General features: G+C 36.9%; 1 protein-coding gene across 1 annotated transcript in view; it reads right to left on the bottom strand.

The window, feature by feature from the left end:
- The window catches only part of GC (GC vitamin D binding protein), a 133233-nt gene that overhangs the window by 27503 nt on the left and 91046 nt on the right, over positions 1–14684 (bottom strand). The window contains exon 2 of the mRNA XM_047857604.1: positions 1363–1454. Within this exon, the coding sequence (XP_047713560.1) occupies positions 1363–1454 (92 nt within the window). The remainder of the gene's footprint in view (positions 1–1362; positions 1455–14684) is intronic.

Below are 14684 nucleotides of genomic sequence, written 5' to 3'. Positions count from 1 at the left end.
GGCCTATTTAGAGCTCTTGTAAAGGACACAATTTATACCCCATGAGATCTCAGACTTTGTAGTTGAGCATAGGGTCTGTAGCTTACTTAAAAGTCTATAAATGAGGTGTGCCTGGGTGGCTCAGTTGGTTAAGCATCCGACTTCAGCTCAGGTCATGATCCCATGGCTTCTGGGTTCAAGTCCTACGTGGGGCTCTATGCTGACATATATATAAAGAACTTAAAATGTAAAATAACTTGGATAAAAGATCAAGGAAAAGTGAATGTACAGAGAAGAGGAATAAAGTTCATGTCACAGTAACTGGTAATTTCTGGGTTATACATCTTATTCTATTGGTTAGATATGTTGTTAATATGAATACTACCACATGACTTGAGTGAGGCTGCTCATGGATAGCACTAAATGTAAGTTTCACTTCTCCAAGATGAATGCGGATTTCCTTAGAAGCACTAAAGAATCAGCCAGAGAAGGAAATTGGAAAGGAATATGAATTTGAAGCTTGGAAACTTTTCATGAAGTCACATGCTTCTATTTCAGCTTCTATCATTTAAAAACATTTTTAAACATTGCTCAAAGATGAGATGCCATTTGGAGAATACTTAAAAAAATTTTTTTAATGTTTATTTTGAGAGTGAGCCAGCAATTGGGGGAGGGGCAGAGAGAGAGTGGGAGAGAGGGAGAATCTCTGTGCAGAGCCCAATGCAGGCCTGGATCTCACAAATCATGAATCATGACCCTTGCCTATACCAAGAGTCAGACGTTTAACTGACTGAGCCATCTAGGTGCCCCTCCCATTTAAAGAATATTAATGAAAAATCTAAAACATGGTTATCAAGATAATTAAGCTATATTCTTTCATGTGTATGTTTTAGAAACTATAATGCACTTTCAAATATTAAACATACACAGAATTCCTTAAAGAGGATCTAGGATCTTTGCTGACTTCATGCATCATTGATAGAATGTATTATGCTCTCAAAGACCATAAATCTTTGAAGTCTAGGGGGAAAAGTGCTCATTGATTGACCACAGCTTCCATTTGCATTATCTTCTAACAACTGAATTTCTAATTTCAAGCGATTCTCTCCAAATCTTGGCTCTCAAAAAAATCAAAGAAGGACAATTATCTTTTCAATTTTCTTAGATTCTTGATTTCTTGTCTATTCCAATTAAATGCTATATGCCACATTTGAGCTCACATTAGTGCCTTTTTGATTCTATCCTTTCTCAACATGTTTATCAACTCTCTGTTCTTGTATACCAACTCTCTGTTCTCTAATTTTTGTATAACTTTTCAAAAGGGTAATGGAAAATCAGACTACTAAGAGTTTTTATAAATGATCACACCAATGGAAGTCTTACCTCTTTCTAGAGCATGCACAAATGCTACAGCAAGCAGAAGAACCAGGATTCTCTTCATTTTTCTGCTGGTGAGTTCTGCAGCACCCCGTCTCCTGTACGTCACCCAGTAAAAGTGACAGCCCAAAGTAACCAATTCCCTTTTACTAAGATTCCTGACTATGAACCAATCAATTATTAATCTCTACACAGAAGCAAGGGCAGTCATCCTTGGACCATAAGAGACAAAATAATATCAATCAAGACAAATAGACACCCTGGGGGAAAATGTAGAAGATTTTAATCATTAACTTTGTCAAACTGCAAGAGTCAGGGTATATATAGAATTTTTTCCCCCACTGCTGCTTTTTACTAAAATGTGCTTAATGTATTAATGGGCACATTTCCCACCTGCCCTGTGAGTTAAGCATCTTGGGACTGTCTCTACCCTTCTCATGTATAGATGTAAACTTGGAGGTTTCTCTCTATTGGTCTGCCTTTCTTTAAATGTACTACAAGTAAGGATTATCTTTAAAATATCACAGACTAGTTGTTTTTAAGTCCTAAAGGGGCAGGGAGAGAATGAGAAGCCAACTTATCATCCATTCCATAATTTTAATGTTTTAAAATTTTATTGAATACAGTGGGATAGTACTTCATGTCCTATATTACACTTTTTAAAGCACTGACCTACATATTAAAAATAACCCTTGAAGAGCAAATAACTAGGGATGATGGAGGTAGTGGTGGTAAATGCCCCAAATCACAAAAGTTAGTGGCAAATGTTGGACTCCCTGGAGCTCATTTAAAGTTCTTTCTATAAACACTCTACAATTAATATGTTTGGGAATAGTATAACTTGAGAGTTCATAGTGGCCTTGTAGAATGCAGAAGAGGGAACCAAGCCCCAGATAGGTTTTGTAAATTACCCAGAAAGGCATAGTTATCATTCATCCCATCATTGGAATCAGGTCAGTCCCTGGGTCTTGGAGTAGCCCTCTTTTCAGGAAACTGAGTCAGGTAAGGGTTGGGTACATAAGCTATGAAATCAAATCCTCCCTCAGCTCCTATTGGCCCTATAGCCTTGGGAAGTTTTGTTTAAGCCTGATTTTTTTCTCCTATGCAAAGTAGTGATAACTCTTAGTGCCTTTGTCACAAAATTGTTGTGAGCTTAATGAAGATAATCCATGTACAGAGTTTACCATGACATCAAACCCATGATAACATTAATGTTCTCTATTACTGTTGTTTACATTAGCTATTACTCTTATTTTAGCTGTTGTCCAATTTCTTTGCTGGCAGAGCTCTCCAAACTGAGAAGATCACTGGAACTCAGCAGAATATTTTAAAGCCAACACTGTATATTGGCTTTAGGACCATCACAGACAAGTAATTTAGAATTTCAGTAATGATTTAGTAGCAAAGGATTAATTACATGGGCAGATTCCTTCCAAATCTTGGTAAACTTCACTAAACAGTTACATTTTTAGTCTGATCCACCATCTATATTGAGAATAGTAGGGTTTTAGGTTCAGAAAATGGAGTCCTGTTAGTTGGAAAAAGGTCTCTGCTTTGATCTTGTTTAGTTACTGCTGTAAGGCCAATGGACATCTATGTGGTAAAGGAGATTAAAAGATACTACAAACCTTGCTAGAGACCATATGGGAAGATAGTCTTGCACTTCAAGAACCAACTCTATACTGTTGAAAGATGAATTTTCTGCCACCTCAAAATCTTCTAAACTTTTCCTTTGGCTAAACTACTGGTTTATTTTGTAAATTAATTAAAAAATGTTTTAGTCTTACTGTGAATTATTTGGAAATCCACTCTAAATTAGGGCCAAAGAGTTTAAAAATAACTGAGAAGCCCAGACTTGAGAATAACTGATAAGTTCCATTAAGATAACACAACATACGTTCTTAGTTTACTTAACAGTATTTCAGTCCTCTTTTGATTCATTCAAAGATAAACTATATTGTTTCCTATTAAATTTGCCACAGAGTTTAAGATCAGCCTGTTCTTTCACTTAAAAAATAACTTTATCTCTGCTTTTGCAATAACCTCTATCACTTCTGTTTAATGACAAACTACATGTAACAAGAATTGCAACATCTCATTTAGGACTCCTCTTGAGTAATCTCTACACAAGCTGCCAAAAGCATTCTCTTGGTTGAGTTTCTTTTTCTAACTGAAAATTAGCTCTCACCTGCTAATAGCTAAATATATGAGCTTTTGCTCAGTATTATTTGTGTATCATTCTTTAATCTTTCAAGTGTTCATTGCTTATAACTATTCTAAAACTGGGAAGAAATAATCATAATTGGCTTAAATGAGAAGTCTCATGTCGCAATGACTACTAGTAAGTCAGATGGGGACAAAAGGTGAAAACAGCCAACTGAAATCTGCTACTGTGTTATAGTAGCAGTTGTGGCCACTTAAATTTATTATTGAAATATATTTTTAAACAGATTTATTAAATATTTAAGTAGAATTTTACAGTAGTTGTCTTGCCTATAAAGAATTGGTTGGGGCACTTGACTGGCTCAGCTGGTAGAGCATGTGACTTTTGATTTCAGGGTCATAAGTTTGAACCCTACATTGGGTATAGAAACTACTTAAAATCTTAAACACTACTTCTTTTTTTTATCTTGTCACTGGATTTAGAAGAAATGTAGGTTTTTCACCAAAAAAAAAAAAATAGTTCTAGGCAAAATTGTGAGACAAAGCTCATCTTTGCTTCTTTACCTATTATTCTCTTTTACTAACTCTTAGACCATATACTCTTTACCAGAGCAGTATCTTGAACATTTTTATGATCCTACAGGCTGTTTAGAAACTGTCCCATTATAGTATGATAGTACAAATGACTTTCTTCAGAATTATTTCATTTCCCAGAGTGTTCTTTTCATTTAGATTCTCTTTAATAGTATAAAGTGCATTATCAGTATCTTGCCCTGATGAATGACCTGATGAGATGGATGTTAGTAGCACAAAGTATGTATTACCCTTAAAGTTGATGTGCAGAGTAGTAATTGAACACAACCTAGATTGCAGGGTATTTTTTTTATTAAGCTCTTTAATTTCAGTATAAATACAGTATTATAGTAGTTTCAGGTGTTCAATATAGTGATCCAACAATTCAATATATCACCCAGTGCCCATCACCAGAAGCGTACTCCTTAATCTTCATCACCTATTTTACCCGTCTCTCCACCCACCTCCCTTCTGGTAACCATCAACTTGTTCCCTGTAGTTAAGAGTCTGTTTCTGGCTTGTCTCTTTTCCCCCCCTTTGTTCATTTGTTTTTCAACTTCCACGTATGAGTGAAATCATATGGTATTTGTATTTCTCTAACTTATTTTGCTTATCATGATATTCTCTACCTCCACCCATATTGTAGGAAATGGCATGATTTCATTTTTTTTTTCATGTCTGAGTAATATCCTTTTGTGCACATGTACTACATCTTCTTTATCCGTTTATCTATTGATGGATATCTGGGCTGCTTCCATAATTTATCTGTTGTAAATAATGCTGCTATAAACATAGGAATACATGTATTCCTTTGAATTCGTGTTTTGGTATTTTGGGGGACAAATATCTAGTAGTACGATTACTGGATTATAGGGTAGTTCTGTTTTTAACTTTTTGAGGAACCTCCGTACTGTTCTCCAGAGTGGCTATACAAGTTTGCATTCCTACCAACAGTGCAAGAGGGTTCCCCTTTGTCTACATCCTTGCCAAAACCTTGTGGTTTCTTGTATTTTTTACTTTAGCCATTCCAACAGGTGTGAGGTGACATCTCATGGTACTTTTGATTTGCCTTTCCCTGATGACGAGTGATGTTGAGCATCTTTCCATGCATCTATTGGCCATCTGTATGTTGTCTTTGGAGAAATGTCTGTTCATGTCTTCTGCCCATTTTTTAATTGAGTTTTGTAGGTTTTTTGTATACTAACCCTTTTTCAGATAGGTCATTTGCAAATATTTTCTCCCATTCAGCAGGTTGCCTTTTAGTTTTGTTGAATCTTTTGTGCAAAAGCTTTTTGTTTTGATGTACTCCCAATAGTTTATTTTTGCTTTGATTCCCTTGTCTCAGGAGACCTATCTAAAACCCTTTGCTCTGGCTGGTGTCAGAGACCATTCTTTCTGTGCTCTCTTCTAGGATTTTTATGGTTTCAGGTCTTACATTTAGGTCTTTCTTCCTTTTTGAGTTTATTTTTGTGTGTGGTATAAGAAAGTGGCCCAGTTTCATTCTTTTGCATGTAGCTGACCAGTTTTCCCAATATCATTTGTTGAAGACACTGCTTGTGTTCATTTTTCTTCCCCCCATTGGATGTCCTTTCCTGTTTTGTCAAAGATTAATTGACTAAGTAATTGTGGACTTAGTTCTGGGTTTTCTACTCTTTCTACTTTGATCTATGTGCCTATGTATGTGTCAGCATCATACTGTGTTGATCACTGCAGCTTTGTAATGTAACTTGAAGTCTGGAATTGACACTACCAGCTTGGCTTTTCTTTGTAAAAGTTACTTTAGCTGCTTGGGTTCCATACAAACTTGAGCATTTTTCTAGCTCTGTAAAAAATGCTGCTGGTATTTTGATAGGGATTACAAAACCTTATAGTATTCTGGGGTAGTATACACAGTTTGACAATTTTTTTCTTCCAATCCATGAGTATGGATTGTCTCCATTTCCTTGTGTCCTCTTCAATTTCTTTCATCAGTATTTTATAGTTTTCAGAGTATAGATCTTTCACCTCTTTGGTTAGGTTTATTCCTAGGTACCTTAATATTTTCAGTGTAATTGTAAGTGGGATTGATTTTTTTTTTTTTTTTTTTGAGAGCGCTGTAAGTGGGGATGGTGGGGAGCAGTAGAGAAAGAGAATCTTTAGCAGGCTCCAAAGTCAGTGCAGACCCTGACATGAGGCTCAATCCCACAACCCTGTAATCATGACTTGAGCTGAATTTAAGAGTCTGACACTTAACCAAGTGAGTCACCCTAGTACCCCTGGGATTGTTTTCTTAATTTCTATCTCTGCTGCTTCACTATTGGTGTATAGGAATGCAACATACTTCTGTACATTGATTTTTGTATCTTGCGATTTTACTAAATTTATCAGTTCTAGTAGGGGTGTGTGTGTGTGTGTGTGTGTGTGTGTATGTGGATTATTCTGGGTTTTCTATATATAGTATGATGTCCTCTACAAATAGAGTTTAACTTCCTCCTTGCCAATTTGGATGCCTTTTCTTTTTGTTGTCTGATTGCTGTGGCTAGGACTTCCAGTACTATGTTGAATAAAAGTTGTAAGAGTGGTGATCCTGGTCTTGTTTCTAACCTTACGGGGAAAGCCCTATTTTTCATACAGGGTAGTCTTCATAGCCAAACAATTTTCCTGTTCTTGACTCCCATGAGAAATTCCAATATCCAATCTTCCTTTTTATTTAAGTTGACTCAAGCTGCAGTTCCGGTCATCTGCAATTCAAGGCTCTCTAACCTATCTTTAGATCAATCCTCCCTCTGTTGCTATTATTTATCTAAAAAGCAAATGAGACCATATTATTGCCTAATTATAACCCTTTCATTGAATGCCTCTGTTTAAAGTTCATGACTACATTCTATGCACCTCTGTAAGATACTCTTTGCCTTGCATATTAAAATTTAGTACAGCTGAACTGCTTGTGGTTTACTGAGCACATTGCATTGCTGGGTCTCCAAACGTCTTTGTTCCCTTTGTTTTCATTGGAAGAGCCCTTACTTTCCTTTGTGTCTGCTCTTGAAACTTTCAATTTTTTAACATATATTTAATTCACACCACTTTTTGCAAGGTATCATGAAAACTTGTTGGTATTACCATTACCTGCAGACCTCCATAGTCCTCATGGACCTTCTAATCTAGTTAGGAAGGCAGATAATGTAAACAAAATTGCAAACTGCTGAGTGGTAGGTATGTAGAGAATGCAGAGGAGATGCGAGTAGATGCAGAGAGGCTGGTTTGAATACTGCTTCAGGAGTCCAGACCAGGGTTGACAGTAGCTTGGCCTGTGGTTCTGGCAATGGGATGAGGAGACTGTTTAGGAGAGAGAATCAGTGGTGACTGACCAATGTTGAAAGGAAGAAAAAGGCAGGGGTGAGCCCCCAGGTTTCTGGTTTAAGCAAGTTGGTGATTATTAATGCCATTTTCTGTTATAGAACATACTAAAGGAGAGAGTTTGGGGAAGATGTGTTAGGAGGAACGCTGAGTAGGCACATGGATATACTATTCTGGAGTGCAGAAGAGACCTGAATTTCCAGGCTGCACTGAGTCTTTCTGCACTGTGCTCTCTTTACCCACAGTGTTCTTACTCTAGCTGAGATTTGTTCATCTAAGTGTTCCCAACAGCTAGTACAGAAACTCAATGTTATAAATCCTCAATAATAATCAGTTTAATGGAGGAATTTAAATATCTGGTGAGTTTGTCAACCCTGTGTTTAAAATTAAAGAATACGATAAAAGTCTATAATTTGTTTTTACTCATTGAAATTCAGGTAAAATATGAATGAGTCAATTCATTTTAAATTTTACTTGCACTTTCATGTGAATCTGCAAATGACTCCTCTATTTTAAACAAGAGGCTTATATAAATATATTCAACAGAGTACAAGGAGTTAGAAAATCTCACAAATATATATGGGCTTATTAAGCAAGATGGCTTCATTTATTTTAAAAGGAAAATTTGGAAATTAGAGATAAATTTACCATGGTTTTACTAAGGCTACAAGTAGTCTAAGAAGTCTTCTATGATAAGTTGGAAAATAATAACTTTCCCAAGAATATGTTCATGAAATATCACTGAAGAGAACACCAGATGTTTAAGAGAAATGCTTATTCAGACTAGAAGCAAAAAAAACGTCTTCTGCTTGAAAGAGTAAAGAAAAAGGAATTAAAATTCTCAGGAACAAGTTTCATAGGAGATTGCCTCAACCTTAGACAAGGAGCTACAACTGTGTGACTCTGTTGCTCAATGGAATGAGGATTTCTGTGGTCACCACTGCTACAGTGATAGTCCTAACTAGTGAAGTGGCAGCTAAGAATTCCTAAGAAAAAATGATGTCTAGGTTCAGTTAATAAAGAAGAAACCACTTTACAGTGACTTCCTGCTCAACTATTTTCCAATAGTGGAGCCAAGTAATTTGTGAAAACAGGCTTAATTACTAAAACTGTGCAATTACTTTCTGGAGAACTTTGCAATGGTAGTGTAGAAGAGGCAGAGGTTGATAATGAGAAAATGAGACCAGGAGGAGAAAAATAAGATGAAAGAAAATGAGAAAATTAGCCCATTTATAATCAAATGGCCATTGTGAACAGTACAGATTGATGTGCCCAAAATGTACATATTTCTTTTCCACATTTTTAAATGCTTTCTAAGAACAGAATTGAGTTCTCAAAAATAGAATAGGTGTTAATATTCATAGCCTGTGTTAACCTTCACTAAAAGCTTCTAATGTTGTCTTCCAGGCATTCTCTAATAAGCAGCACTCTAAAAAGGAAAGGTTGACAATTTGAATAAATTAAGGTGATATTTAAATTAGATGACATGGGTTTAACATTTCCAGGATCATATTGTAACAATTAAAAATGTTATATAACCTAATAGATTATACTTGGGGAAAATACATTATCTTGGTTTTCATTAATTTCTCTTTAGTGGGGGCTAGAATGTCAAGAAATAGGAAATTTTGAGAAAGTATAATAGGCAGTACATAGGGATATCTCTGAGATGTTGTAGGTTTGGTTCCAGACCACCTCAATAAAGCCAATCTCACAATAAAACAAATGAAATGATTTTTCCCTCTGCATATAAAAGTAATGTCTACATTATACTGTAGTCTATTAAGTGTATAATAGCATTATGTCTAAGAATTTACCTTAAGTAAAAAATACTTTGTTGCTGGGGTGCCTGGGTAGCTCAGTTGATTAAGCATCTGACTTCAGCTCAGGCCATGATCTTGCAGTTTGTGAGTTTGAGGCCTGTGTGGGGCTCTGTGCTGACAGCTCAGAGCCAGGAGTCTGCTTCAGATTCATATTCTCTCTCTCTCTCTCTCTCTCTCTCTCTCTCTGCCTCTCCTCAGCTTGCACTCCGTCTCTCTCTGTCTCTGTCTCTCTCTCTCTCCAAAATAAACATTAAAAAAATTTTAAAAATACCTTATTGCTAAAAAAAAAAAATGCTAACCACCATCTGAACTTTTAGCAGGTTATAATCACTGATTGTAGACCACTATCACAAATATAATAATGAAAAGTTTGAAACCGGTAATTATGAGAATTACCAAAACATGACACAGAAGCACAAAGTAAGCAAATACTGTTTGAAAAATGGTGCTGACATAATTGCTTGCTGTAGGGTTGCCACAAACCTTAAATTTGTGTTTACAAAAACTTATCTGTGAAACACAATAAAGCAAAGCTCAATAAGACAAGATATGCTTATAATACCCTTTTTCTACCTACCCCCCCCCCCCCAGATGCTCACATCCTAATGCCTGGAACCTGTGAATAGGTTATGCCAGGGTGGTAAGGGGAGTATTAAGGTTGTTAATCAGATTACAATAAAATATGTTGATTTTTCTGGATTATCTGGATGGGCCCAATGTAATCATAAGAGTCCCTTAAACAGAATAAAAAAGGTTAGAAAAGGTTAGGAAGAGATGTGAGGGTGAGAACTGGAATGATGTGATTGTTGGCTTTCAAAATGGAAAAGATAGATGAACCCCAAAATGCAGGCAGCCTCTAGAAATTGGAAAGGGGGCAAGAAAACAGAGGGGTGTTATGTTACAATCTCCAGTTCTAATTGAGAATTTTTCCATTTTCTTTATTTCTGTACTTGTTTAGCTTCTTAAAATTTGAAAATGCTTTGTATACATACAGACTTATAATTTTTACTTCTGATAAATTAGTCCTTTCTCAGTGTGTCCTTTTTTTCTGTAATACTTTGTCTTGAAGTCTCTTTTGCCTAATACTAATACAGCCATGACAGGTTTCTTACACTTAATGTTTACATGGTTTAACTTCCATCATATTTTTTACTTTCAGCCTATTTGTGTCTTTGTATTTAAAGTGAATCTCTTGAAAAGGGCATTTAATTAACCTCTTTTTTTTTAAATTTTTTTTTCAATGTTTATTTATTTTTGGGACAGAGAGAGACAGAGCATGAACAGGGGAGGGGCAGAGAGAGAGGGAGACACAGAATCGGAAACAGGCTCCAGGCTCTGAGCCATCAGCCCAGAGCCTGACGCGGGGCTCGAACTCACGGACCACGAGATCATGACCTGGCTGAAGTCGGACGCCCAACCGACTGCGCCACCCAGGCGCCCCAATTAACCTCTCTTTTAGACATCATCTCTTCAATTGAAGGGTTTAGTTCATTGATGTCGTCATTGATATGATTGAGTTTGAGTCTACCATCTTATGTGCTTTTTCCACTTTTCTCTTTGGCATTTTTTTAAAAGTTTATTTTTTGAGAGAGTGAGAGAGTACATGCACGAGCAGGGGAGGGGCAGAGAGGAGAGTGAGAATCACAAGCAGGGTCCATGCTCTCAGCTCAGCCTCATGTGGGATCATGACCGGAGCCAAGATCAAGAGTCAGATGATTAACCAACTGTACCACCCAGGTGCCCCTCTCTTTGGTATATTTTGTTGGTTTGTTCTTGCCTCTCTTCTTTGTCAATTGAATATTTTTATTTTTCAGCTTAACTATTTCCTTAATGGTTTCTCTAGGACTAACATTATCTTTAATATATCAAAGTTCATTGGTTTTACATCCAACACTTCACACTTTCTAGGTCACATTTCCCATTTAACATGAGAGTTGATATTTCACTTTTCCACTTCTCATTTCATGTTTTCACTTCCCACTTCATACATTTAAAAATGTTACACAGTAGAATACCCTTTACCCATACCAACCTTTGTGCTATTTTTGTCATACTCTTTATTCATGTTTTGTAAACTTTCCTTTCAAAATTATTCTTGCCTTAGTTAGCACTTTACACATGTTATCTCATTAACTTCTTCTAAGTACTCAATGGTAGTTCTTTTCATTGCTATCCTATATTAGTACTCTGTTTTTGGTTTTCACTAGTTTTTGTGCACAGGGTGGTTCTTGTTATACCTGAATAAGGTTTCATTGAGCTTCTTGTATCTTTAAGTCAATATTTTTTCATCAAATTTGTGAAACTTGAGGAGGAGTTAATATGGCAGGAAAGTAGGGGGACCCTGGGCTTTCCTTGTCTCTCAAACACAGCTGTATTGACATCAGATCACTTGGAACACCCAGGAAATTGATCTTAGGATTGGCAGAAGGATCTCTCCTATTGAAAGGAGGCAGCATAGCAGGTGTGAAGCTTATTGTAACAGATCAAAGCACACCTGGTTAAAGGTCCAAACACTCTCCACTGCAAGCAAGGAGGAGCTCTTTAGAGGGCTGGCTAGTGAAACGAGCAGTCAAAATGAAGAAGCAGAGTGCACGCAGCATATACCAGAAACACTTCCTGAAGTGCCAGGTCCTGGACAGTGTGTGACCCCTTTTTAATACAGAATTATTCTCAGGTACAGGAAACCTAGCTTTCAAACCACTCAAAAGACAGAAACTTGGCCAAAATGACAGAGGAATTCTCCCTAAAAGAAAGGCCAAGGAGAAATCACAGCTAGGGACTTGCTCAAAGCAGATAGAAGCAATAGATCTGAACAAGAATTTAGAACAAGAGTCATAAGACCACTAGCTGGGCTTGAAAAAAGCATAGAAGATACCAGAGAAACCCTTGTTACAGAGATCAAAGACTAAAAAGTAGTCGGGTTGAAATAAAATGCAAAAATGTAGGGTTGGGATGCAAGAATGACTGGATACAGTGACCATGAGGATTGAAGAAGCAGAGGAGAAAAATAAGTGATATAGAAGATAAAACTAAGGAAAATAATGAAGCTGAAAAGAAGAGGGAAAGAAAATGATTAGATCACAAAAGACTTAGGGACCCCAGTGATTCCATAAAGCAAAAACAATATCCATATCCTAGGAGTGGCAGAAGAAGAGCAGGGAAAAAGGGGAAGAAGAAGGTTTATTTGAACAAATTTTATCTGAGAACTTCCCTAATCTGGGGAAGGAAACAAGCATTCAAGTCCAAGAGGCACAGAGAACTCCCCTCAATATCAACAAAAACAGGTCAACACCATGATGTATCATAGTGAAAATGGCAAAACAGAATTCTGAAAGCAGCTAGGGACAAAAGATCCTTAACCTACAAGGGCAGACAAATAAGGTAAGCAGCAGACCTGTGCACTGGAATTGAGCAGGCCAGAAGGGAGTGGTAGGAAATGCTCAATGTGCTGAAATGGAAAAATATGCAGCCAAGAATGGCTATACAGCAAGGCTATAATTAGGAATAGAAAGAGAGCTAGAGTTTCCAAGACCAGCAAAAACTAAAAGAGTTCATGACCACTAAACTAGCCCTGCAAGAAAATTTAAGGAGAACTTCTTGGAGGAAAAGGAAAAAAAAAAAAGGCCAAAGTAACAAAGACAAGAAGGAACCACAAAATATCACCAGAAAGACCAACTCCACGGGTAATACAGTGGCATTAAATTCATAGCTTTTAATAATCACTGAGTGTAAATAGACTAAATGATCCAATCAAAAGTCCTAGGGTACAGAACAAGGGGTGAAGAAAGGGATTATATCATGATGAAGGGGTCTATGCAACAAGAAGATCTAACAATTGTAAATACTTGTGCCCCCAACTTGAGAGTACCCGAATATATAATTCCATCACAAACATGAACTCATTAATACAATAATAGTAAGGGATTTTAACACCTTACTTACAACAATGGAAAGATTAAGGAGAAAATAAGGAAACAATGGCTTTGAATGACACTGAACTGGGTGGTCTTAACAAATACATTCAGAACATTTCATCCTAAAGCAGAAGAATACACATTCTTTTTGAGTGCCCATAGAACATTCTGTATAATAGAATCACATACTGGGTCACAAATCAGCCCTTAACAAGTACAAAAAGATCAAGATCATACCATGCATATTTTCAGATCACAACACTATAAAACTTGTAGTCAACTGCAAGAAAAATTTGGAAAGACCTCAAATATTGTAGGTTGAAGAGTGTCCTATTAATGAATGGGTTACCAGTATATTAAGAAATAAAAAATACATGGAAGCAAATGAAAATGAAAACATGACGAACCAAACCCTTTGTAATGCAGCAAAGACAGTCCTAAGAGGAAATTATATTACGATTCATGTCTATCTTAAGAAAGGTCCCAGGCTCCTGGGTGGCTCAGCCAGTTAAGCTTTTGGTTTCAGCTCAGGGTTATGATCTCACAGTTGGTGAGTCTGAGCTTTGCATCAGGTTCTGCGCTGATAGTACGCAGCCTGCTTGGGATTCTCTCTCTCCTTCTCTCTCTGCACCTCCCCTGCTGGTATTCTCTCTCTTTAAAAATAAACTTAAAGAAACAAAAAAGGTCCCAAATATACAATCTAACCTTACACCTAAAGGAGCTAGAAAAGGAATAGCAGATAAAGCCTAAAGCCAGCATAAGGGACCTAATAAAGATTAGGGGAGAAAGAAATGGTATGGAAACAACACAGTAGAACAGATCAGTGAAACTAAGAGCTGGTTCTTTGAAAGAATAAATAAAATTGATAACCCCCTAGCCAGCCTTATCAAAAAGAGAAAGGAACACAGAAATTTGAACAGACCCATAACCAGCAAAGACATTGAATCAGCAATCAAAAATCTCCCAACAAGAGTCCTAGGCCAGATGGCTTCCCAGGTGAATTCTACCAGGCATTTATTTTTTATTTTTTTATGTCCAATATCTTATTTTTTTATTATGAAATTTATTGTCAAATTGGTTTCCATACAACACCGAGTGCTCATCCCAACGGGTGCCCTCCTCAATGCCTATCACCCACCCCCCTCTCCCTCCCACCCCCTATCAACCCTCAGTTTGTTCTCAGTTTTTAAGAGTCTCATGTTTTGGCTCCCTCCCTCTCTAACCTTTTTTTTTCCCTTCCCCTCCCCCTTGGTCTTTTAAGTTTCTCAGGATTCACATAAGAGTGGAAACATATGGTAACTGTCTTTCTCTGTATGACTTATTTCACTTAGCATCACACTCTCCAGTTCCATCCATGTTGCTACAAAAGGCCATATTTCATTCTTTCTCATTGCCACGTAGTACTCCATTGTGTATATAAACCACAATTTCTTTATCCATTCATCAGTTGATGGACATTTAGGCTCTTTCCATAATTTGGCTATTGTTGGAAGTGCTGCTATAAACATTGGGGTACAAG

Source organism: Prionailurus viverrinus, chromosome B1, assembly GCF_022837055.1.
Source record: "Prionailurus viverrinus isolate Anna chromosome B1, UM_Priviv_1.0, whole genome shotgun sequence".
In the NCBI taxonomy this organism is placed as follows: domain Eukaryota; kingdom Metazoa; phylum Chordata; class Mammalia; order Carnivora; family Felidae; genus Prionailurus; species Prionailurus viverrinus.
This window is presented reverse-complemented; position numbering and strand designations above follow the sequence as displayed.